Source organism: Squalius cephalus (assembly GCF_949319135.1).
Source record: "Squalius cephalus genome assembly, chromosome: 24".
Taxonomy (NCBI): Eukaryota; Metazoa; Chordata; class Actinopteri; order Cypriniformes; family Leuciscidae; genus Squalius; species Squalius cephalus.
The window spans coordinates 12,891,429-12,918,932 of NC_137145.1; the positions used below are offsets into that span (position 1 = coordinate 12,891,429).

The window sequence follows — 27,504 nt, forward strand, 5'->3', positions numbered from 1 at the left end:
TGGGCTGGGAGGATAAAGTTGAGGCAAGGATGAGGAACATGAGTCGGGTTGCCTCGTGACTACCATACACAAAGACAAAGAAAGAAAAGCAGACCCCTTAAACAAGGCACTTTAGAAGTGGGCCAGCGCTCATCTCAAGAAGCCATCCTTACCCATCTCTCTCCGCTCATGTTTATATCCACCCTGCTCAGGGTATACTATCAACAGTATGACATTTTGAAATCCGTAACTCAAACTCCCCCCTTCTGTTACCTGCTGCCGAGAGCTCCATCTATTATACATAGGTTTTAACCTGCACATCTTGTAAAGCTTCCCGGAGAGATACAGACAGTGGGAGAACGTACAAAGGGGCATGAAGTGATAGAAGAACATATCAAATCTAAATATTATTGTGTATGAGAGACAAAGGTGGAAAAAAAATGAAGACAGAGTTTGAAATAGAAGACATTCTGTCTAAGCACAGACATATAGGCTACTAGCTCATGAAAAAATATGTTTTTGTTTTGTTTTGTTTTTGCCTGGCGATGAATCAATGATCCATATGCATGACAAATTTCAGGGTAATTAATTAAAATACAGAACTCTGACTGCAGAGCAATGATCAAGGTACCTGCTCAGAATACATCTAAGGCCATCAAAAGATCTTTGAACATCATAAGGGATACTAGTCTTTTGATTTAAATTGTTGTGGACAATCATTTGAGTGGGCAAATTGATGCTTCATAATTGAGCAATTTATTTTAAAACAATTTAAAAATAAATAAATTAAAAAAAATGAAAAAAATATTACATATAAAAATTAAAAAAAAGAAATCATTAAAATAAATTAATTAAAATGGCACAATGAATTTAGATTAGATTATAACAGATTATTTCACAGTTACTTAAATGTGAAGGGTGTCATTTCTGTGGGACTAACATTACCAAACAAAACTGCAAAAATAACAGTTTTCAAACATGTTCACTCTCCCCATTTCCCATTGGATGGACAAACATAGTCAGTTCTCAAACGTACACCACTGGATGAGCCAATGTTGCTCATTTGTGCCAGTATGCGATGCACTTTTTTTTTTATAGCACCACAAAGTAACAGTTTCTACATTTGTTCAAGCAAATCAGCCTATATGAATGTATCACTCATAGATGTTTCTGCATATTAACCTGCACAGAGAAAATATTTAACAATTACACACTTTAAGCAGGTATTCAACAGGCTGACGTTACCGTTTGATTTTGAAGATGAACTAAAAAGCTATTGTACATGTCTGCTCTTATCCAGGACTTTTAAAGCCTTTACAATGATCTTATCTCAAGACCAGAAGCAGGAAAAGAACGCTTACATCTGGGTTCTTTCCAGGTAATGGCGTACTGCTTGTTTTCTCTCTCTCTCTCTCTCTCTCTCTCACACACACACACACACTTCTTTTCTTCAGATCTATAAAGCAGTGGAGCAACTAATGAGATCTTTTTTTACCACTAAATACATCGCTGGAACTTCACATCATTAATCTTATAAACAAACAAATAGAACAAACACAGAGCGGTCTAAATCATCAAATAAAAGCAACACAAATACAGCCTAATGATTCAGTTCCTTTGGGTGAGCCATACAGTATAAAACAGTAATCATTAGTAACCAATGTAAAGGCTGGTACAAAAAATACCATGGTATTAGCATACCATATTTTTTGGACATTTGCCATGGTAATGCCTAGGGGTGTGCCGAGATCTCGTGCTACGAGACTAAAATGTGACGAGATTTCCTGTTGGGTGAAAAGCTGTCTCGAGATATCGCCATGACGGAGTGTGAGGGTGAAATAAGCATTGAATATTCCACCGCTACACTCACATTCGCCTCAATTGTCATTTTGCTGTTTTTATAAAAAATAAAAACCATTATGAACTAATGTAAAAGTCTGCTCTGCTCATCCAGCACGAGTTCATTGACAACGTGACGATGGCGGATGATTGGTTGCGCAACAGAGCCTAAATGTCCGATACCGGTAAATGTCTCATCTTGTAGAATGCGCGCTCAGCACTGCTGCTCCCTGCTGTACACAGAGTATGCGTGATCACGAATTTGAAAGTGAAAGTAAAACAAGCTCCCTGATGCGCGCAAATTAGGCTCCATACATACAACTAGCCTGTCTCCCAATACCCATCTCTGGACTGTGTAGTTGTGGCTATGGTCTCTGTTTTGGTCACTTTGAATATTGAGAGAGTACTGTAACGTTTGAAGAACGACAGACAAGGGAGACTCTGTTTCTGAACTAATAATCGGAACGCAAGAACAACTGTACGTAAACGCACCAGCCTCGTTTCTCTCCACCCAAACTTTTTTGAACTCACCGCATTAACCCTATAACTGCCGGTGCAAAATAAAACAGCAATTTCACAACAATTATAAAGAGTCTGTGCGCTACAGTACTTTGATTATTTGCACTTGAACTTATTGTTTGATAAACTGATTTACTGCACTTATTGTTTGCACTTAATAAGACAAAGATAAAACTGTTATTTATTTTTGTTTTTTATACTGTTTTTATTTCTGTGTTCAATTTGTGTAAAGGAGTTCAGTTGTTAGGAAGTCACACACAGCCTCAATCAGAAGTTCTGGAAGCTCATAAATGTACAGTAAGGTCTGAAGAGAATCATGAAAATCATACAGGAGAAAAGCCAGTCAGTAAAAACCTTTTACAGTGCTTGTATATTGTTTTCTTTCAAATGCATTTGATAATTCATACTCATAAATTAGACCTGAAATGACATGCCTTAGAATATTTTTAGTTAAAACATTTCAAAATGCACCTGCATACTAGTTTTGTCATTGAGGATTTCTGAAAAACTGTGCAAAAGTCTCGTTCTCGTGAACCCAATCTCGTGTCTCGTCTCGTGAGATAAGTGTCTCGTCACACCCCTTGTAATGCCATGATATCGCCATTTAAGGGTCATTACTAGTTCTGTTTAGTTCAAGTTTAATTAAATAGTGTTGGGTCTTCTTGCCTGTGTTACAGTTTCTGCCAATCGGCCTCTTCAAGCATTCTCGCTGTGGGAATAGACTGTCAGTCGCTGACAGCTTGTCCGCTGGCCGACAGGGACGTGCTCAAGCCTTAAGCCCAGGGGGAAATGGTTTGTGTTAGTGAAAGCCATCCTAATATTAACAGTCTCATTTCAGAGTGACGAGTGGCCGAATTCACCTGTCAGATCCGTCTCAGGACATGCGCAGCAATTCCCCCTCCTGAATCAGAAAATGTCAGACAATTTGCTTTCCTAATTAAGAGTTAAATGAAGCGTTCAGCTTGACATGGAGTGATGAATCTAAGCTGTCCAATTCAGAGAATCATATATTCATTAAATTAAAATGGACCATATTTTTCTTAATAAATGCCTCTGGTCTCATTGTGTATGATTCATCAGTGCACATTATACTGATTGTTTTTATTAATAAATAAATAAATGTACATAACTATTAATCATTTATTGATAGTTATTATTAAAGTATATTATTTCACTGGATTTGTATGTAAATACATTGCTATGATAATATACACAGGTTATTATAGGCCAAACCAAATGTCCTTGGCCTGAAAAAAGGTTGAAGATATGCAACAAAGAAACTAGCTGCATGAACTTTGAGGCTTCTAGCTGATGGTTAAACAATAGCTAAAGCTAGCAAAGCTGAGATACCCCATAATAATTCTGCAACAGTACAAGAGAGAGGAAGACACTCTGAATATGCAAAGTGTCTTATCTATTCTGAGCGATAGACAGAGAAAGAGAGTTAGGGGTCGTTTTTAGTGCAGTCCTTTATGATCTGGCCATTCTGCCTGTTAATGCCATTGTGAAGTTCTCATGATGTTCATTAAGGCAGTGCTAATTAAGCTCTAACTCTGGAGCTCTACAAAACACTTAAACAATGCACACTCATAAAAAAAGAGGTGGGACAATGAGACAAACTAGTTTTACCATCCTTCTCAAAAATGACCCAACATCCTGCCTTTACGCTGCAACACTACAGCTCTTTTCCAAAACATTACGAGATATCTACCTAGACAGCGCTTTAAGGCACAGTAGGCACACTTTCAACATGAAGTCTGTTCATGAAATCTATCTATCTATTAGTGTTGTCAAAAGACCCGGTACTTCGGTACCAAGTCGGTACAAGAAAAATGTAAACGTCACGGTACCAAGTTTTCTTAAAGGGATACTTCACCTCTGGAAAGATGAATGTGTATTTAAATTGTGTCATTTATGTAGTAAAAATGTGAAATTATTTTTGAATTTGGAGCCTTCTAGACTGAGAAAAGCCAGAAAATGTATTTTTGGCTCATGTGGATGAAAGACAACAACTCCCAGAAGGCACTTGCTTCGCTGCTCTACTAGGCCACTCCCAAGCCACGCCTACCGGTTAGAGAGCAGTTGTAAACAACAAAGCTAAGCTACTAACGTTAGTCTCCATGAGTCTGCCCAGGTTTTTGAGATCGCACAAAATGTCCGGGATTTGGCTTTTGCGTTCTTTCAGTCGCGCACAGGACGAGACTAGGGCCGCGGGAGAACGAGGCGAGGCCGGTGGCGTGATTACTGATGACCGACACCTGTGAGACGCACTGGTCTTGTATCTCTAACGGAGGAGCGGGTATTTTCTTAGCAATGATAAAACGCACATCAACCGATCACGCCACCGGCCTCGCGTCATTCTCCCACGGCCCTTGCCTCGTCCTGCTCGCCACAGTAAACGTGATGAATGGCGCGGGAGAACGAGGCGAGGCCGGTGGCGTGATTACTGATGACCGACACCTGTGAGACGCACTGGTCTTGTATCTCTAACGGAGGAGCGGGTATTTTCTTAGCAATGATAAAACGCACATCAACCGATCACGCCACCGGCCTCGCGTCGTTCTCCCGCGGCCCTAGACTCGTCCTGCTCGCCACAGTAAACGTGATGAATGGCGACTGTAGAACACAAAAGCCGGTGGCGTGATTACTGATGAGCGCCTGTGAGATGCACCGGTCTCGTGGACTATCTCTCACGGAGGAGCGGGTATTTTCTTAGCAAGGGTAAAACGCACATCAACCGATCACTTGTTAAGCGTTCATGTAAACACTACATTCAAATTCACCAATCGGAATGAATTCAGTTAGATTGAAACAAAAGGTGTGCATGTAAACAATGAATGGTGAAATCAAACACACTGGCACTGATCTGTGATAGGTCTGTTAGCGCATTAGGTCCAACCCCCTATGGGCGGGTTTGAAAGGGTGGGAACTAGTGCTTGTAGTCTCAACAGAAATCCCCCCCTCTTACACTTCCTCCGACAATGATGCGTCATTGTGGGAGGAAGTGTAAGAGGTAAATACGGATTTCTCCCGTCTCAGGGGAAAATGAGAGAGTGTTGCACGACCATTCAATAGTATGACTGGGTTTCTAACAATGCAAAGCTTAATGCAAATGGGTGGAGTGTTCCTTTAAGTACCGGTGGTACCGAGGACCCGTTCAAACCCGGTTCCTTGATGCGCATGCATGCACGCATGCACTGAGCGCGTGCAGTTGCGCGTCCTCTTTATTAAAGCGCTGAGACATGGCGACCAGCGGTGCTGCTGATGTGGTGGCTGTAAATCCACTTGTTGATAAGAAAGGAGGAAAGAGACACATATGGAAATATTTTAGGCTAATGTTACGTTGCCATAAGTGGCCGTTCACATAGCGCGTTTTTTGCGCGTGCAGATTCGTTATTCCAAATGTAGGCGCACGGCAAGCGCGCTCATAATAGAAGCGACGTGGCACGCTCGTTTTTCCAGGCGCGCCTATGTTCATGGTTGCATAGCAACGACAGACGCCACAGGAGAGCAAGCGCTTGTGGAAAGGAGAAACTTGTCGATCTCCGAATGCAACGTTACATGAGGAGAGTAAAGAAGGAAAGATTTTAAAGATTAGTTCCATATAAATTCACGGATAATTTGTTGTTTTGTCATTAGTGAAAATCAATATTGACCTTGTATTTGAAAAAGGATCCTCATATAAAAACAATACTAAAATTCAGAGTAAGTTCATTCGCATTCGGAGATCGACTATTTTTGAAACGGTGCGAACTGCGCTCTCTGTGATGACGAGGAATTATCAGCAAAGAAATTGATTTCTAGCCCTTTGGTTACCGAAATTGGTACCGAGAACCGGATTTTCACTGGTATTGGCACTGAATACTGAAATGTTGGTACCGTAACAACACTACTATCTATCTATCTATCTATCTATCTATCTATCTATCTATCTATCTATCTATCTATCTATCTATCTATCTATCTATCTATCTATCTGTCTGTCTATCTATATATCTCCCACAGACCAAAGTTAATAATTCAATGAAATCAAGTTAAAAAAAATTATACTTAGTCTAAAGTATGCAAAAGAAAAAAAAAAGAAAAAAATATTATTATATAAATGTATCCAATATATTTAAGTTATTTAAAACTGTGTATGTATGTGTGTGTGTGTGTGTGTGTGTGTGCGCGTGTGTATCCTCAACAAAGCCCAAAATGATGTCTTTTGGTATCAGCTGAGTCACATCACTAGAGTACCATTATTGTTTAGCATGTATGTCCTGTGGAAATGTTGCCTATGTAGACTGTTTACTTACAAGGTTCCATTTTAGTTAGGATAGGCAGCTGTTTACATAAGCAGTAGACAGTAAAGAATTACCAGGTTTGGAAAAATCTTGCAACTCAAAATACAAAGTGAACCTCAACACCTGAACCTCTCAAGGCCTTTGAATGTACAGCCCATGTGCTGACAGACACTTTCTGTTCTCGGTCCATCACTGCCTATTAAACCGAGTGACATCTCTAACTTCCTGTGATTAAACTTATCACTGCTCACAGCAGAGCCTGTGGTGGCACTAAGCCACATCTGTCATATATCCCCTCCACCAGGGCCGGTTCGGAAAACACGTGGCCTAATCCACAGCGGAACTGCAAACATCCCCTATTTAGGATGCAATCCAGCTCCAGGATTGGTTTAAGCTGGAGTTCAAAAGCTGGACATAACAAATCTAGTCGACACCCAAACATAGGCTGATGTAAGTCAATTTGGAGTTTCTTCAAACTATAGTAGTCAACATTTGAAGTGGATCAAAACCTTTCATCAAAGTTATACATGAATTTTGAACAATACCCGTTTTCGTCCAAGGAAGACTTTGTTGAACTTTTTTTGATCCACTTCAAATGTTGACTACTATAGTTTCTGACTAGATTCTGGCTGGATGATCAATAATGCAGAGGCTATAGTCTGAATCAGCAACTCTTGAAATGCTTCTCGGGAGTGAGGACGAGAGACACCTCAATTTGTTGGAGACAAGAACAGGTACAGAAAGCGAGACAGACTCTAACAATAGCGCAAGCCTGTTACAGCTTGTATCGCCTCGGTCTTTACAGCTCTTGTGACATATGCGATGGCAACAATATTTCGGAACAAACAAACCACATTAGAGGATGCTGAACTCAATCGGCTAAATTCAGCTCCAGGTAACATTGAATAAGTGTGCTGTGAAAAATCTCAGCCTCAGCGAATCACCTTCACACAGCACCTCTTATTTACTGTTATCCTACACATAACCGCCTGTCACTCCTGATAGCCTATTAATTATTCATATAACACAAATGTCAACATGTCTCCATAGTGATAAAAACTACATCACATAGCTTCTCCTATTCTTTTAGGAAAACCAATGTATTACTTTGAATATATATAAAAAATGACCCCATGCTTTTTTCCCCTCTGCTGTAATATCTTTAAAACATGCTGGACCGCCGCCAGAGCGCTATACATATACAGTGCTGAATCACTAAATAGCAACATTAATAAAAATAAAAAAATCCTCATCATTCTGCTAATGTAGAAGCCTCATTTTACAGGAATAAAGGCTATAGCCACATTCCAATATGAATGCGAAGAACAATGCGGACGGCAAAGTTGCATTAAATAAATCAGGCCCTGCACGAAAACCAATTTTAAAAAGTCATCGCCGCATGATAAAACCTTACAGAGGCAAATGAGGGAGACAAATGGGGAAGGCTCCAGCCAGAGCCGAATCTAATAACGTTTTAGGCCACACACGCGAGACAAAATGTGTTGAACCTTGCAGTTCTTTTTATGAGGGCTCAATGACCGGCATGAAATATGTGAGACTGCACTGTACTCACAGAAAGAATTAGAGCAGAACTTCATCACCACTAAAACTATTTAGGAAAAGACAGAGTGCAAGGTTTGCTAACAATTCCTGCATGTCATTGGCGGAGCTGCTATTTCTGTACACACATTCACTTCGCTATCTTAAACTAAACATAACAGAAAGAAAACCTTCTGCATTTTTACAATTAAAAAAACACCTTTATTTTACTGTATTTTATTTAAAGCATTTGTGTGTGTGTGTGTGTGTGTGTGTATATATATATATATATATATATATATATATATATATAAAGAACTTTAATATATATATACACACACACAGTATATATATATATATAAATATATATAGCCTATATATATATATATATATATATATATATATATATATATATATATATATATATATATACACTCACCTAAAGGATTATTAGGAACACCATACTAATTCTGTGTTTGACCCCCTTTCGCCATCAGAACTGCCTTAATTCTACGTGGCATTGATTCAACAAGGTGCTGAATAGGGCTGGCGATACGTCCGCGATTTTAATGCGATATGGCTCAGCTTGTCAGTTAACTACGGCTCTTTGTAGTAAATGCCGCTCCATCTGAAAGCAGGTGATGGCGATTTACTACTAATCAAGGAACCGGCTTTACTGACGAGATGCGCATAACAATATCACGATTTAAATCGCCCAGCCCTAGTGCTGAAAGCATTCTTTAGAAATGTTGGCCCATATTGATAGGATAGCATCTTGCAGTTGATGGAGATTTGTGGGATGCACATCCAGGGCATGAAGCTCCCGTTCCACCACATCCCAAAGATGCTCTATTGGGTTGAGATCTGGTGACTGTGGGGGCCATTTTAGTACAGTGAACTCATTGTCATGTTCAAGAAACCAATTTGAAATGATTCGAGCTTTGTGACATGGTGCATTATCCTGCTGGAAGTAGCCATCAGAGGATGGGTACATGGTGGTCATAAAGGGATGGACATGGTCAGAAACAATGCTCAGGTAGGCCGTGGCATTTAAACGATGCCCAATTTTCACTAAGGGGCCTAAAGTGTGCCAAGAAAACATCCCCCACACCATTACACCACCACCACCAGCCTGCACAGTGGTAACAAGGCATGATGGATCCATGTTCTCATTCTGTTTACGCCAAATTCTGACTCTACCATCTGAATGTCTCAACAGAAATCGAGACTCATCAGACCAGGCAACATTTTTCCAGTCTTCAACTGTCCAATTTTGGTGAGCTCGTGCAAATTGTAGCCTCTTTTTCCTATCTTTAGTGGTTGATGAGTGGTATCCGGTGGGGTCTTCTGCTGTTGTAGCCCATCCGCCTCAAGGTTGTGCGTGTTGTGGCTTCACAAATGCTTTGCTGCATACCTCGGTTGTAACGAGTGGTTATTTCAGTCAAAGTTGCTCTTCTATCAGCTTGAATCAGTCGGCCCATTCTCCTCTGACCTCTAGCATCAACAAGGCATTTTCGCCCACAGGACTGCCGCATACTGGATGTTTTTCCCTTTTCACACCATTCTTTGTAAACCCTAGAAATGGTTGTGTGTGAAAATCCCAGTAACTGAGCAGATTGTGAAATACTCAGACCAGCCCGTCTGGCACCAACAACCATGCCACGCTCAAAATTGCTTAAATCACCTTTCTTCCCCATTCTGACATTCAGTTTGGAGTTCAGGAGATTGTCTTGACCAGGACCACACCCCTAAATGCATTGAAGCAACTGCCATGTGATTGGTTGATTAGATAATTGCATTAATGAGAAATTGAACAGATGTTCCTAATAATCCTTTAGGTGAGTGTATGTATATATATATCATCACACAGAAGATATAGATATTCATAATCACAAATAAAAGGTTGTGTATTTTTTTAGTAGTGTTTATGTAAATGTTTGACATAATGTTTCAATATTAATAAAGAATGAACACAAGCATTTATATCTTTAGTGTTTTTGAACATTGCTTTTTGATGAGAAATGATACCATGTTACAGGGTCCAAAATGTCTGTAAAGTCTAACCTTCACTTCTATCTGTTTAATAAAGAGGCTTTTAGACATTCCTCCTGTTTGCCTTTGTGTAAAACCCAATTTGAAGTATCCAATGTTTTGTACTGTTTGCCCATTTATCCAGGGTTTCCACACAAAAAAAATCTGCCCTTGGACTGCCTCAAATGTATTTAGAACCATTTATTTTCACTGGTTTGTTCAGGATCCTTAAAGAGATTTTACCAATGTATCTTTCTTCCATGGAACATAAAGGGAGAAATTTATAAGCTGTTTTATTCCACATATTGAAAGTCAATGGTGACCATGACTGTCATGCAATTTTCAGTAAATAACGACAGTCTGTTCCTCACATAAAGCTGTCTTGTGGCTTCAGGAAACTTACAGCGCAGTTAAGAGTAATTTTGAGTAATTTTATTTCACGAGAACAATATACATCACAAAATAAATTATAAATAATTAGCTTTAAATAAAGTTTTCATAATATCAAATTTTCTGATACCATTGAAATTTCATAAATGTTCCAATATATTAGATATATTAGATGAGACGGCAGCCTAATAGACCTGATTGATGATGTTTTTTTTGTTTTGTTTTATTAATTTATAAAACTTATATTTTAGGTTCGGTCATATTATTCAATAACTTTTCTTTTTTTTTTACCATGGTATCGATTCAGTATTGGTATCGAGAAAACACTATCGTGTTTACCGGTATATAACCCACCCCTAATATAGACTATGTTAGTGATTTGTCCACTTTCATTCATGATGACAATTTTTTTTTTTTAGGATAAACTATACTCTTAAATACTGTAATAAGAAATTCTTACAATAACTTCAGGTCATATTGTAAGCGTGGGTATATTTGCAGAGCAGCTGCTGGGGTAGCCAGGTCAAAGAGAGGAGAGAGACTGTCTACCTTCACCTGTTCCTCAAGTTTAATGGTTCTGAGCACAAGCGGGCAACATGACCTGAGAGCGCATGCTGTCCACGTTTGACCCAGACACATATTTTATATGAAGGGCAATTGAACGCACAAGGACAAAAAGCCACACTACTACACAAACAATGTCTAAAATAGCCATCTTTCTGGAGATAAAATTCCAAAATATTCACATAAAGCACTTATTTTTTGGGAGAGCTTGTTAAGGCTAAAGAGCAGGGAGAGGTGCAACATCAAGGACATCTTCAAATTGTTTAAAATAAATTACTTTTGCTCAGAGGTTATTCACCAAAAAAATTGACTGAGCAGACATTTTCTGCTGTTCAAATGATAAAAAAGGTTTCATTTCAATTTGATTGCATCGCTTCAGTAGTTCCTCTATAATAGTACCTGTAGGTGTGCTGAGAGGACACGAATAAGCGTGAAATGCTCTCCAAATCCAGGTTGAGCGTTATGAACCGGGGCAAACAGCCATTAGATCTTTGAAGATAGGAAAGAAAAGACGAGCATGTCTACTAAAATGTTCTATAAAATATAAAGGTACATTTAGGTGCTTATTTATATTTGGGGACAGTAACATGGTTGTGATGGTTTCTTGGCTCTGTCCTTGAAAAGATTGAGCCAAAATAATTTTTATTTGTAAGTCCTGAAATACACTCATGGCACATCCTCAGAGGTAGTACAGCATTAGCAAATCCATGAATAATCATTAACGCCACAAATATGGTTAAAAAGAATGATAAAGGCATGATCAAATCAATCTTTGCCATTTTAATACATATTGGATTACTCTTATTCTTTTTCATATTATTTCCTGTGCTCAGCTCACCTGCACCAATCATTCAAGTGTATGAGTGGTGCTTATGTATGGATCCATAAACCAAAAGAAATTACCGGAAATCACTCCTTCCCTTAGCTTTAAACACAAAGCCAGATGTCAAATTAAAGAATTTCAATAACTACTAAACTGCTGCTCTGAGGTGCTTTTCCTAAAGCCAACTTTGGTCGTAAGTTCTGTCATTACCAATAGAGTTCAAAGTTGGCTAACGATGCTTTTGGGAAACGCACCCCTGGTTGATAGATCTGCCCTCAGAGACAAAGATCATAAAACCTCACATAGAACAGACAAAAGATCATCATCAGCAGCAGCAAGAAACAGGTTCCTTTAAAGACCTGTGGACAGATGAAACCAATCTCAAAGTAACTTCAGTGATGAAGCCTCTGCTGGAGAGTGTGAAACAGTGCCAGCACAGGCAGACAGGTGAGCAGGGTGTGAAACCCTCCTGCCAAAACAGAAATCAATACAACCATGAAGTGAATTTCTGAACCAAGAAAATGTCAAGATTAAATACCACCTAAACCTTACCCTAACCATTAAATAATACATATTTAGCTTGAAGCATATTTTAGGACCATTACGATATTTGCACTGTGACATCATTTTCATGTCATTTAAGCACCCCACCCCCCACCAAATGATTTGTTTATCAGTGGCAGAGTAAAGCATATTTCAGTACTATTAACTGATGCAGATGGTTTCAAGGTAGTTACTAGTTAGAGTAAGTTTCTTGGTGTCCTTATGTGGCCTACGGTCATCAGCATTCGCCCACGTTCTGCTGTTGTGGACATACAGTTCCAGAATGGGGGATGTGTGTCTTTGGTTTGTCAGCATAAGTCAATTTCTTCCTCTTCTGTCCTCACTTCAGAGGCTTGATCATATAAACATGCATGTGTTTAAAAAAAAAAAAAAACAGATACAGGATTCCTTCACCTAAACACTAGGTTATGGGTTGCTAGGCAGCACTTTGCTGGATGTTCAAATGAAGAACAAAACCTGCACTAAAAACACACAAAGGTAACCAAAGGGAGTGAATCTTTTTTATTTTGAATAACCCACTTTAGGGCCATTTGACATTATTTTCACTATCCTTACATTGTCCTTGAAAGGTCTCACAACAGAAATTCACATTACTTTAATGTGGTAAAATATGATATATTATTTAAAAATGATGTGCTGTTTTCCATTTATGCTGAGTTCAATTAAAAGCCTGTATTGCAGTAACTGAGAATACAAATTAACATCACTGAGAATGAACATAAAAACTACTAAAACTACTAAAAATACAAACAAAAGTATTAAATCAATACAGAAATATGGGGAGAATGTACATAGATTAAATGTCATGAAAATAGTGTACTGTAACAATGCAAAAAAATGTAATGGTCCTAAAATTTTCTTTAAACAAAAATATATTTATATATTACAGTTCAAAAGTTTTTATAAGAAATTGATACTTTTAAATGATAGTAAAGTTTACACTGCAACAAACAAATAGCAAGGTTTAAGCAGCACAACTTCCATCATTCAGCTTTTCCATCATTGGGCCAAACCGTTCTCATTGCTTAACTGTTCCATTCCGTGCCGATCCGGCACAGATTGGAACTGTGAGGCTGATAATGGAGACTCTTTGGAATGTAATACAAATGCATCAGTTGTTGCCTCTGCAACGTAAGACTTTACAGACGATATAAAGATGTAAATAGCGACCTCGTTATGGAGGATGATTAGATCTTTTTTTAATTTGATTAACTTGTGTTTACTTCACTCTAGTATAGGGCGCTTTGCCAGCTACAGAGAACAGACAAGTGACCAATCCTGTGTGGCGATGTCACTACATGTATTCTACCAGCACGGTTCAGCCAACTGTTCTGAGAATTTTGATTGACAAGCGATCTGACCAATACTAATCCACTAATCCAACATCCGCCAAATCCGCCATTTTGCATGACAAAGCAGTCAGGAGAGTTAGTAGATTAACGTCGGTGGAGTTGAAGTTAAAAATCGGCGTGTACTGACGTCTTTCAGCGGTTGAAACAACATTCCTTCTGATGGTCATTCATGTTTATTTGATGCTATAAATTAACTAGAAGAAAGAGATGATCGGTTAACAAGCAGCTTTAAATGAGGCGCTATAGCGGTCTGTCACGACACATTAAAGAGCCACAAAACTTTAAATTTCTTTAAAAGATGACCAAATTTGAAAGTTGAGACTTTGTTTCATATCAAAAGTCCTGTCTGTCCTGACTGTTGTCAGTGTCTTCTTTGCTCCGCGATGTATTCTTCACTGCGTGAGAACATGATGTGTGGCGTGAGAGAGGCATGGCTTGTCAGACAACAGAAACTAAAGGGGGCAGGTCTTTACGAACAGACAATTCCGGGCCATGAACGGTTATTAATCGTGCCATGCCGTACCAAGCTCAAGTGGAAATAAAACTGATAGGGATGCACCGGTTGACCAGTCATAAATCGGAACCGTTTTTTTTTTTTTTTTTCGGACGATTTTTCCGGAAGTGCGCCTGCGTGCACAGACTACATTATCATTCGCAAACATGTCATGCAGAGCTACCTGTCTGAGGCACAGATACCAAGAAGCGAACAGCCGTTAGTGAACTGGCGCACAAATAAGAGCCGCTTTCCAGCACTCGCTGAAGTTGCGCAAGTGTATTTGTCCGCGCCCCGCACTAGCGTAGACAGTGAACGTTTGTTTGCCTCAGCTTCTTGTGTGTTGGATAAGAAACGAAACAGACTAACTTGTGACAATTAAAGCTGAAATACTTATTTTTGTAAAGAAGAACTTGGATGCAGTTTTGAAAAGCTAGAAGTAGGCTAAACCTCAGTTCTGTATAAGATGAACATTTTTATTGTACCTTAAAATTACATTGAGTTAATTTGATTTAAAAAGCACCTGCTGTAGCATCTTTGTTTTACACGTTGCACTACACATTATTTGATTTAACATTTTGGAATTATTTATTTATTTTGGTTTTATTTAATTTCACTGGTAAAGACATTTTTTCTTTACACCGAATTTAAAAACAAAAACAAATGCTGAATGAATGCTGATTAAGTAGCCTAACATCTTTGTTTGGATTGCTGAATGTGTGTTGATTGTGTTGTTAGGGTTGCAGAACTATGCAGTTGCTGCATTTCATATGGTTACAGTTAATGTTTGAATTTAAGGCTAGTTTTATGTACTTTCAAGTTTAACCCAAATTAAAAAAAAAAATGTTAGTGTCAGTATCTATAATGTGCTTAATGCGCAGTTATTGCCGTTAATTCCAGATGGTTACAGTTATTGTTTTCAATAGCCAAAAACCAATTTGGCCTTTTAAATACCAAATAAACATATTGTTTATCTTCTATTCTTTCTTGTTTGTTGCTTAAAGAAAATAAAACTGGAAATCGGAATCGGCCAGTTTGCTTGTAAAAAAAAAAATCATGAAAAATCATGACCGGTGCATCACTAATAACTGAAACCGTTTCTTACCATTGTTCGGCCCAATGGTGGAAAAGCGGCTATTGATAATAGTAATAAATGTTTCTTGAGCAGCAATTCAGCGAATTAGAAAGATTTTTGAATGAAAATGTAACAGTGAAGACTGGAGTAATGGCAGCTAAAAATTCACCTCTACCATCACAGGAATATATTACATTTTAAAATGTATTAAATTGGACAAAAAGTTATTTAAATGGTAATAATATCTCACAACAGACATACACTCTGGACATACATTGGGAGATTCCCCCCATAAAAAATTCCAACCCAGACCATTTGCACACCAAGCATGCAGGTAATACCTGTCGCATTCAAATCCCACACCTTTAGTAACTGATAACTGAGAGACAGAGAAAAATTAGAATTGAAGTGAGCCTGTCAGAAACAGGACTAGTATAAAATGAAAAGCAGACAGGCTAGGTTAGGACAACTCGGATATGGTGCTGAACATCTCAAGACTGCGAGAGTCGGCAGAGGGAGAGAAAGAGTGAGAAAGAGAAAGGGACACACTGGTCAACTTCCCAGATGGTACAGCGTGGTAAACACGACGATAACAGGAGGACAGCAGGTTAAGAGGATTTTCTGCAGTTTAATGAGAATGATACAGATCATTATTAATGCTTTGTAAAGCAATCTGAAGTTAAGATAATGGGATACAACGTTGTTATATTACTTCCACTATAAGACGCTGAAAATTAGATCTGGCGGGGTGGGGGTACTCAATCTCAACCGCTTTTTAGCATTAACAAACTTTAATGAATATAAACGACAAACCTGACAACAATATTCACACTAATGATACTTCAACCACAAATCCACCTTTTGTTAAACAATCTGGATTAAGAAGTACTTCAAACAAGGTAATATTCTTCAGAGTGAACTCTACGAGGAGTAAATGAAAATCTCCCACACCTACCTTCTGCATTTTAGCCTTCCTAGCATTCTGAAGCAGTCTGCGTCCCAGCTTCTTGGCGTACCAAATGGAGGCAAACATAGTGTGGCTGAGCGGAATCTCTCCGTATGAATTATGAGTAAACACTGTGGAAGAGTCACCAGCCACAGCGTCAGAGAGAGAGAGAGAGAGAGAGAGAGAGAGAGAGAGAGAGAGAGAGAGAGAGAGAGAGAGAGAGAGAGAGAGAGAGAGAGAGATGCTCTTCACACTCCTCCCCCCTCTGTAATAATCTACACACACACACACACACACACTCAGCCTAGAGCAGGTGAGAGAGAAGGAGGGAGGGCAAAAAGAGACACAGACTGCTCAGAGAAGTCGCAAATCTTACATGCACTCTCTTTCTCATTAACATCTCACTGATTTCATTCTCTTGTCTGCAGGTTTATTTACATATTGTCAGTTGGAGGTCCGAGCAGTAGGTTTTCTCCTTGACGGTATCGTGTGCATGATCTGAATCTGTGCTAACAGAATGGGCGACCCTGGGCCACTACAGCCCCCTTGTCACTGAGGAGTAGTACATGAGTCTGCCTGGGCCTGGTTCAGGGGCTCTTCTGGCTGTGTGAGAGATGAATGTGGTTCCCCAAGCTACTGGGCTAAATCATCTAACACTCCTGAGGTTCCTCTGGGACCAAAAACACAATCTGTCTATGCCATCGGTTAGGATAAACATGAGTTGTATCCCTCACACTTCTGAAATGCTTTGCTCAAATTCACATCTTCGTGAGACCGCTACTGTCACTGAACATAATGCAGGAATCTACCTATAATTGTATCATGTACTGTAATTCGACAACAAGCAACTTAAATTGTGTTGGAAAGAACAAAAAAACACAAACAAGATCTAATTAAAGGTAAAGTTCACCCAAAAATGGAAACTCTAACATCATTTACTCACCCCTTTCTTCTGTGGAATGATGAAAAGTGTTTTTTTTTTTGTTTTGTTTTTAAATACAATGAGTCAATGGGCTCCAATGTTGTTTGGTTCCTGACATTCTTTGAAAAAATTTGGAAACTGACAATTAAATATTGACTCAACAAATTGCTTTCAATTAATTATCCCCAAACAAAAATATGCATTGTGGTAATTTTAGCTTAAAGTCTGAAGGTAAAATTTAACAAAAATATTCAAAATATTGTGTTCAGTCAATCCATCAAGTAGAAGTGAAAAATCTGTGTTTGCCGAACAAGCCTTGCAAAAAAAAAAAAAAAAAAAAAAAAAAAAGCATTTTTTTGTACTTTTTTTCTTTTCTCAATGTAACCCAGCATCGTTAGGTCTGACTCACCAGGTATCATTTAGTGAAGAAAAGGAATCACTATGACTTTCACAGTGAGTATTTAACAAGAGTTGTTATTGCATATTTGTTCATTTCATATTTGTGTCAAATACTGTTAGCTCTTATGATGTGTAATTTGTGTTAAGTTGCTTTATTGAGAGCTGCCATGAGAGCACTCAAATTTTACAGTGTAATTCCGGCTGCATAAGCTACGAAGTTACGATGTCTGTCATTTTGTGTTAGTCTGGGGGAAACTTAGTCTGGCTATCACAAGACCAAGCTCAATCTTTAAGATTGAACGTGGTCTGGGGTGTCTGATACGTATTTTCTATTGCTCAAATGACTGTACGCAATTGGATAGTCCTTCAACCAATCAGACCATGTACTTTGCAGAGCGACGCGAAAACTCCAGGCAGGAAATGTGTAACCAAACGTGTTGATCAGCAGTTTGCAGAAGCAGCAATGGAATCGAGCGATTTTTGCAGGTTATGCAAAAAAAAAACATGAAAGTTAGTGGTATTTACACCCACTCGAGCGATTTGTTTTCTAAAAAGAAGCCATTGAGCATCGTCGAGAGGTTAAAAGGAATTGGACAGAGCTGTAACGGCTCTGGAATTGTACTGGATTAAACCCGCCAATAGCGCGCCAGGTGGATAAGCCAGTTTGTGATTGGTTCCCGCAAATTTGTAAAAGAAGCAGCAGAGATAAATGTACAGGTTTCCAGCCTGAGCTGCAGGGCGAAATCAAATCGCCGGCAGATCAGGCTGGGTTTACCCAGTCTAGGTGGAACCCCTAGTAATGTTACCAGCTTGTTGAGGACACAACATGATATCATTTTAGGTAACCTGACATCCTCAGTTGGTTCTGGCTTACTTAGTACCTTAGCAAGTTACTTAGTAACTTAGCAAGATTAGAAAGCTAAAAAGCTCCCTGAGATGATATGGACAGGACAGACAAAGTTTTCATGCTATACTCCTGGTAGAATCATTTTTGTTTAGCAAAATATCTCACCATTCACTGATGCGTCCATTCAGTCACCATTATATGTTTGGTCTAAAATGCAACTGCTCTCATGTTTTGCAGCAGGACAGCAATTGCGAGTACATTTTCTGTCTTCTTTCCAGGACTGAGATATGAAGAGTGTACAAAGTAACATATCTTTAGCAACAGTGTGAAAATGAATAGCACATAACTGACACAATAGTGGTATAAGCATACATATCTATCGATACAATATGAGTCACATGACTATAAAGGCTTCATCATTTTCGAATATCGTTTTCAAATTTATCCACTTGAAAAAGTGTTTTCAAAAAAGTCAATTTTCGCAGGACAAAAACTCTGTCTCAATGTGGACAGACGGCCAAAACGAATAAAAAAATATGCATTTTCAAACGAAAATGTATTAGTGTGGACAAGTCTAAAGTTTGGACAAAATCTCCTGAGCTATTAGCAACCACTGAGAAATAATATTTACCTCCTAGGAATGGCTTATTCTACCATTCAAAATTTTGGGGTAATTGTTTTTAAAGGAAATTAATATTTAGCAAGGATGCAGTAAATTGATCAAAAGTGATAGTAAAGACAAGATTTCTATTTAAAATAAATGCTGTTCTTTTGAACTTTCCATTCAACAAAGAATCAACGGTTTCCACAAACACGTTAAGCAGCACAACTGTTTTCAACACTGATAAATAAAAATAATCTTGATCATCAAATTAGCATATTAGAATGAATTCTGAAGGATCATGTGACAATATTTTTGTTTAAATAATTGCAGCCTTGGTGTGCATAAGAGACCCTCTTTTTATCATGTTGTACCGTATATTGATTGTACTGTTTGTAATCAAACCATGAAACCTCTGCTAAATCATTGGATGAAGCCATGAAGTCATGATAAGTTAAAAATTGTACTTGTCTATAATGATTAAACATCATTTGGTAATGTTTTTGTACTGCTAAGTTCTAATAAGAATGCTTTACATTTTTCAAGAGCTATCATTTTTAACACCCAGTTGACACACAGATCAATGGTCAGCCCTCATACTTGTAAGACACTCATATTTCACACTGATCTTCTAAGTGCGAGTATTACGGCAGGAGGAGAGATTTCATTATTCTTCCTTCCGCTTCCCATCACACCCCAGCATGCGTTTTCACACGCTGCAAATGAGCTCCATTTCAACATCACCGAACGTCTTCGCTGACAACGTCACACATTCACAGAAATGCACTCATCAGCAAAAGTAAATGAACATAGCCTCTGAAATCCCAGAGGTTCTTTCAACCATTCCTAGAGTAGCTCACAGTCCTGGATGCACTGATAAAAGCCATCAGATCATCTATTGATGATAATAGTAAATCTGAATCAAAACCTTTTCAGGCTAAATGTACATTATGGTGGTAAAAAGTTAATTCTACTACATCAAAATGGGAGCACTGAGATCTGAGCAGGCAGAGTGAGCTCTTTCAGCCAGCAAATACGTCAAAATGTTAACATGAGGGTGGTGTGGGATCAACAATGAAGGAGGGCTATGATTCGTCCCGTGTGGGGGTGAGTGGAGGCGCTACAGAGTTACGGAAGCCTTGACTCATGATGTTACTCACTGATGTTCTTTCAACAGCATGGAGCTGTACAAAAACATTGGAGTACGCCTTAAAGACGCAAAACACATTAAAGGAGTGGCAAAAAAAGCCACATGCATAGAAAAATATAGCAGAGAGTTCTAATGAGATATAATAAGGGGCACAACAGAACACGTTATTGAGCAGGAATAAATAGGCTATTCTGTGCTGGGTACAGTTTTACAAGTACATTTTCTTTCTCATGTTTCAAGATAATGAATACATGAGAATGTGAAGAAAGCCACATGTATAGCTCCAGGTTCATACATCAAATTCTAATTCAGTTAAATATTTACACAAATTAAAGCTGTGAAATTGTGAAATTCTCTTCTCAAATAAGGAGATTAATCAAGCGGGTTTATAGCTGAGAGCTAGGCATGATTCGACCCCATATCCTCATGATTACTAAAAAGTATAGCAGATATTAAATCTAATCAACCTGTGGGTTTCTATAGCTAAAGAATAAACAGTGGCATCTAAGCAGGAATAATAACTGAGAATAAATTGAATTTGAGGCAATAAATCTCTCCTGCATTGAATCAATAAACGGCTCTATTTTGCTAAATGACGCACCTGTACACCTTGTGCTTGTTACATAACTACTGCACTTCATCTTCAATTCACATTCTAACTGCTACATATTATTATGATTGTTACATAATTCAAGGACTGAGCAGAGTAAAGAGCTCTTGATTCTCCTCCGACGCAAGCTGATTAGAGAATATTGTTAAGGAACTCTGGTATATATGCATCACATTCACAAGAAATAACTACACTTTACAGTAGTGTACATGCAACTTTTACTTTCTTAAAGGTGCAGTAAGTGATTTCTCAGAAATGCTGATGAGTGGTTCAGACCAAGCACCACAACACACTTGCAGCCAATCAGCAGTAGGGGTCGTGTCCACTCATGATGGGGGAGGAGAGAGAGTGAGCAAAAGGGAGATTTAAAGAAAGACTATAGAAAGAGAGATAGCGGAGAGACATTACAAAAGAGAAAAGGAATATCACTGGAAAAACAAGGTTATGATCAGGCAAGAGCTTCAGGGCCTGTGTTAAAGGGAAAGTTCACCCAAAAATAAAGATTCTGTCATCATTTACGCACCTCAAGTTGTTTGTTTCAAGTTTCTTTGTTCTGGTGAAAGAAATTTATACAGGTTTGGAACAACTTGAAATGAGTAAATGATGACAGAATTTTCATTTTGGGGTGAACTATGCCTTTAATATTAGAAAAGCTAAGCGGGAAGGCCTGAAAACAGAAGCCAGGGTAGTATTGTGTTTGCTCTATACGTGAGTAACATTGGTTTTGCTATGTTTCACAGAACCAAGATATTCTGTTGTTGTAATGTTAGCTATAGTAATAAGAAAGTTTTGAGTGGAACTTGTATGGTACAATGAAATATAAATCTTGCTCTAGGCAAATCACACTTATTTATCAAATGACAAGTTTGATACATAAATTATGGTCCATTGGAAACTTCATTTTCGTTTCAACTGGTGCTGAAATATGCTTGCCTTTGCAGAGCTCCTTCATTATCAGATCTGGCTTTGATTATCCTGCGGCGCATCTGTAATAGATGGGCTACAGTAGTGCATTTTTCAGACTGCATGCGTTGCAGCAGCTATTGATTTTTGCACACCAGGGAGCTCCGTATACACAGGGATATTTCCTTGCACTGCCCGCTCATGTCTAGGAAATAGGCCGAGGGGCATTGCATTCTCTAAATAATAGGTCTACCCCAGAGGGAATGTGCGTAAGAAACCAGCGGTACACCATTGTTGATTCTCTTAGTGAGTCAGAGGACCCTACACTCCATCATCAACACAGAGACCATCAGAAGCAGCAGACTGAGGGGTCATTCAATCAGACACTGTCCATTAAACAAGGCTTTATGGAGTAAGTCAAATTGGGATAGTGGCTTTGAGACCACAACTTGTTTAATAATAAGTTCAGGGCTGTTTCAGGAACAAGCATGAATGTGGACGGCGGCTGAAATGGCCGTTCTGTTGAGAATAAGAAACAAGGATGCATATATAATATATTACATAATTCATCCTGAAAATACATTCTAAGCACTTATCACACCCCTCAACAATCACAATCCGACTGTACACACAAACACATTAAGATTCAAAGCATGCATCCAGAAAACAGTTTTTCCCTTTCTGAAAGGGTAAAATCATTTCTCGCTCAGATATGTCACTCATGGCCGAAATGCTGAAATCAATCACATTTCATCTGAAGGTGATAGTCACTGAGATGGCAGTAGAAAATGTGGCTGTACGCCTTCACATGACAGAGCCCTGAGGAAATGATGAAACCAAAAGAGGCACTAAGCATGTGCATCTAAAGAAAGAAAGAAAGAAAGAAAGAAAGATTAGTGGGCATTAACATTAGGTAATCCCACAGTTATTACTGTTGGCAGATGGATCAGATTGTTTGTACTCGAAAGGTTGTAAGAATAAGATTAAAATGTGTGTATTTTGCAGTTTTATAGTAAGAGGACACACATTCAGATCAGTATTTGTCTCTCAGCAGAGTCAGGCAGTCAGAATCACACAGCCATACGATCCTATTGATCCCAGTTAAATTACGGAGCCACATCATGACCTTGACTCTATAGACATGGCTGCGTGTCCACCACATGCAGAGTTACGTCATGTCAAGGATGAATCATGGCAACGTAACCATGGCCTGTGTAGCTGACATATTCCCATCTGAAATTATAAATAATCAAACAAATATAAGACACGATCAAATAGATACTATTTACTTTCTCAATACACATTCCTGATCCCCCCCCCCTCCAAAAAAAAAAAAAAAGGTGTTGTAACAAATTACAAAACTAAGCCCTCTTATTTTATTTTTTTTAAAAGAGAGACCACACCCACTTTTCACAATACAATCAAATATTTAGGTATAAAATTAAGTCCTGTCCTAAATACATATGTGCATTAAAGGCACACTATGCAGCTTTCCGTTTTTGTCAAACAGCGACCCCTAGAGTCGCTGTGGAGTACTTGTATTTAACGTTACTGTCGTAAATAGCACTCGCGCAGAGCCGTCTCTGCACTCACGGCCGGATCCCTTCCGCCCTCTATACCGGTACCTGTTCAATAGGATGGAAGCTGTAATGAGTGGAAATAAGGTGTGGCCCCTTTAAGAGCCGCGCGTGCCCTGTTGAACTGTCGTCGGCAGTCTGTATTGTATGTGCACCTCGAACACCCCTATGCGGGTTATTTCAGTTTGATGCTCATTCTTATCCTACTTTTGTTTATCAAGTAAAGATGTGGATGGTAGAACGGGTGACAGACAGTTACACGAGTTCGACTGCGGAATAAAGTGCAAGTTGTGAGATGCCAATCGCCTCCGTGAGTCTGTCTGGCTCTCGGTAATAACTTCATCTGTGAGCTATCCCTATTTCTCCTCCTGACAGAACGCGTTACAAAGCGTCGGACATCGAACAGGCACAGATAACCTCTGAAGATGTCTACTAGTCCATCAACAAGAACGATATTTACTCGAGTCTGACTCCTTGCTCGGTCAGTCTGCCGTTTCCTTTCTTTCGTCCTCCGACAAAGCTTTCCTAGCTTTGTGTGCAGTGCCGTAAAGCAATTTGTTACATCGCGAGACCTGATATCACGCGATACTTCCTGACGCGACCCGCCGGCCCAAAGTTGCAAGGGTGGTTTTTCCGCTCACAGGCGCTCGGGGGATGCGCGACGACCACCATTCAACCCGAAACAAGTCATATAACTATTCCAATGACTCCGAAGCTGTTCGGTTAAGATAAAAAAGTTACTTAGTGCACCTTTAATGAACAATGTATGTTCAGTCATAGATGTGTTGGTATGCATGAGGAACATACAGTGGGCTGGACAGATTCCTGGCCCACATAAAGGGCAGAGGCTCTGACAGAGGTCCACATCAAAGTCATCTGTAGCTCGTACTCCGACAGGTCCCTCTTACCCCCTACTGTCCTGCCTATAACACCTTCTCAATTTGCATCTAACACTGTGACCGTATAGCACTAGGAGCCAACTGCAAAGAAGAAAAAGCAGTGGACATAAAAAATAATAATATACTTTCAAATATTAAAAATACACAAAAATATATACTGTATATATAAACAACCATTCAAAAGTTTTTGAAAGAAATGAACACTTTAAAAAAATTGCAGTAAAGACCTTTACAAAACAGTATTTTTATTAACTAAAAATATAACTAAAATTATTAAACAATATTTTTGGTTAATTTAAATAAAGCTGAAATACATTAAAATATAAATATTAGAAGAAAAAAACTTGAGCTTAAATTAGAAATGTTGCCTAAAGAAAAGTTGTTTAATTAGAAATGATGCAAAATTAGGAATGTAGCCTTGGCAACTAATTTAAATAAGAAATAATACTAAAACTGATAAATTTAATTTAAAAATAAAATTGCTTAAAAAAATACAAATTAATTAAAGCTAAATAAAAAAGACTGGCTGCTGAAAATTCATAAATTACATTTAAAAAAAAATATATCAAAACAGAAAACAGTTATTTTACATTGTAATATTTCATACTATTACTATTTTTACTATATTTTTGATCAAATATATGCAGCCTTGGTGAGCATAAGAGATTTCATTCAAAAACATTAAAAAAATCTTACCGGCCCCAGAACTTTTCAACGGCAGTTTATATGAATTTTTATGATATATATATATATATATATTTTTTTTTTTAAGATTGTGATTATAACCGAAACTGAACTCGAGAAATCTGTATCTCAATTTGATCTCTATCTTTATACAACAGCACCATTCACGCAATGATACGTCATACCAAATGTTTAGTAATCATTGTCTGCTCTGCCCTTCAAAAAGTCAATGACAAAGTAGGTCAAAGTCAAACATTTTGTAAAATTGATGCCCCAAAGAGTTTAACGCATTGGCAAATGTTCGTGAAACATGTGAGAGGGACATAATTCTGCCTCCCTCCGCAAGTGTTAACAGGAAACAGATGGAAAGAGCCTCAAATGAGACGCTTCTCTTTAAATTGCTTTTGATCCATCTCAAATGGAAGAGCAGAAGGTATACTTTTATTCAGTGCATGCTGAAATATCAACATCAAATTAGACACAATTTTGCGGATGGCAGTTCCATCAAGGTTTTGTAAAGGATCACGGGAAGAGGGCTCGGAATCTGCCCCTTCCAGGAAATCTCCCACCGCCTGCCATATGCATTTACCCTCTAATAGCAAATCAATTTCTCTAGAGGCCTTATTGTGTAATGGATTCTGCCTGAAACGCAACCTCCATTGCCCTCCCTTCCAGTTTTCGCTGTCTTCTCCTTCCGACTGCTCCTCTCTCTTGGTTTCCAGCCAGTAGTGGGTAATTTGGGGTGTTAATTGCAGTGTGTTATTGTGCCCTGTCAGGTTTGAAAGAAAGCACTGGGAAGCCACTTTAAGATGCCAACATGCATATGTACACGGAGCTCTCCATGGTGCTGCAATGCCATCGTTTGTGTACTTTACACAAACGATCTGTCTCAGAGGGACCCAGGAGTGCTCTTTCTCTCTCTCAGCCAGTGACTGAGCTGCTTTAAAGTGCACTAAAACTGAGTTATATCACCAATGCAACAGCCCATCCCCAGCAATCACCTGAACCACAGGAAAGACTCATGTGCTCTATATAAACTACCAATGACTCATTGTTAAAAGCAGATACTGTGGCTGGGAAATAGTTTTAAGTGCATTGTACAATACATTTCTCGCTTTAACAAAGCTGTGAGGTGTGCACTGATCAAGCTAAACTTGAGTTTCCAGGTGCACTCTGGGAGATTAAAGGCGGACGAGACTTTAGACACTCTGACAAATCAGGAAGTGTAACAGCACAGCAGTGCACAGCAGCAGAAGGGGAATGAGGCAGATAAGAGCTCTCAAGTCAGAAAAGGTTGAGGACAGGAAGAGATTTGGACCTTAGAAGACCTACAGTCCTCTTATTTTTCACCAGAACAGTGTAATGTGATATGGAAAAAAAAAAGAAAAAGATCTGAATAGTGGCTGCGTTTACACAGCAGGAGAAAACAGCTGCCATTTCTGATTTACAGTGTTAAATACAGTTACATCCACACGCTTTGGTTAAAAATGTTATAATCTTAATTTGGATCATTAAAATGTTCAGTACCTAACACTAAATAGTAAGGAATCAAACTGGAATGTCAGTCTGCAATGCATCACGCTTATGTAGTTATATCATTTTGATGATAAATAAATAAAATAACACTGTTGTTCAGACATTTATGATTTTTTTTCCCAAGACAACTTCTCTTCAGAGGGAGTTTACTTTCTGTCAGTAGCTCAAGTGCACAGAATGTGACAGGCATGGTTTGGGTTATGAATATTCATAAACGATTTGCTATTCATAAATTCATACATTATTTTATTATTTAAATGATTAAAAAAACAATCATTTTCTGAAAGGTGGCCGTAAGTAGGTAGCCTTAGTCACAGTGGGATTTCATTTCACAGTTTAAGTGTTCGTTTAGCCCACTGTGAAAACAACTGACTGCTTGATTGTAAAATGTGACTAGGTTTTTTTTTTTTTTTTAATTAACACTGAGGTCAGGATTAAACAAACCTCTTTAAAATATCTGGGCGAATTTTGTCATTTCTAAAAGTCATTATGGTATGCCCCAGCATGTGATCAACAAATATGGACAGGTAGCCGTTACTCTGAAAAAAAAAAGCAACAATCTATCAAGTTTTTTTTATTTTTAAAAAGGATGACACGGTGGGCAGATATATAATCAACTGAGCAGAAACAACATAAACATGTGCTGTGCATCGGGTCCTGAAGGTCTCCGAAAACCTGTCAGTAAAACACACTTCACATTCTCTCTGTCATTTAGCACTTGCAGTGCAGCATAACCCTGTTAGAGTTAGTTACACTCATTAGAGATACAGGGTGAAGGTCACACACAGACACACAAACGCACACACACAATAACAAGGTCAGACTCAAGCGTGGGTCTGATTATTAAAAACATTTCAGTCGGGCACATCTGTTACCAGGCAACTGCCACGATCTGACTGCATTCATGGGTTTAAAAAAAGAAGACAAACTTTAAGATGGGAGAACACAATAGCTGTCTATAAAACATCAATGCTGG

At 38.6% G+C, this 27,504-nt stretch overlaps 1 protein-coding gene across 27 annotated transcripts in view; it reads right to left on the bottom strand.

Annotated features, from left to right (window-relative positions):
* Positions 1 to 27,504, bottom strand: part of dlg2 (discs, large homolog 2) — a gene marked incomplete at its 5' end in the record, with an annotated part of 236,204 nt that overhangs the window by 99,964 nt on the left and 108,736 nt on the right. The window contains one exon of one of the 27 annotated variants that reach the window (XM_079860375.1): positions 16,410 to 16,535. The exons of the other annotated variants lie outside the window; for them this stretch is intronic. Coding sequence (XP_079716501.1) covers positions 16,410 to 16,487 — 78 coding nt within the window. Of the gene's footprint in view, positions 1 to 16,409; positions 16,536 to 27,504 lie in introns of those variants that run through there. 27 annotated transcript variants of the gene reach the window in all.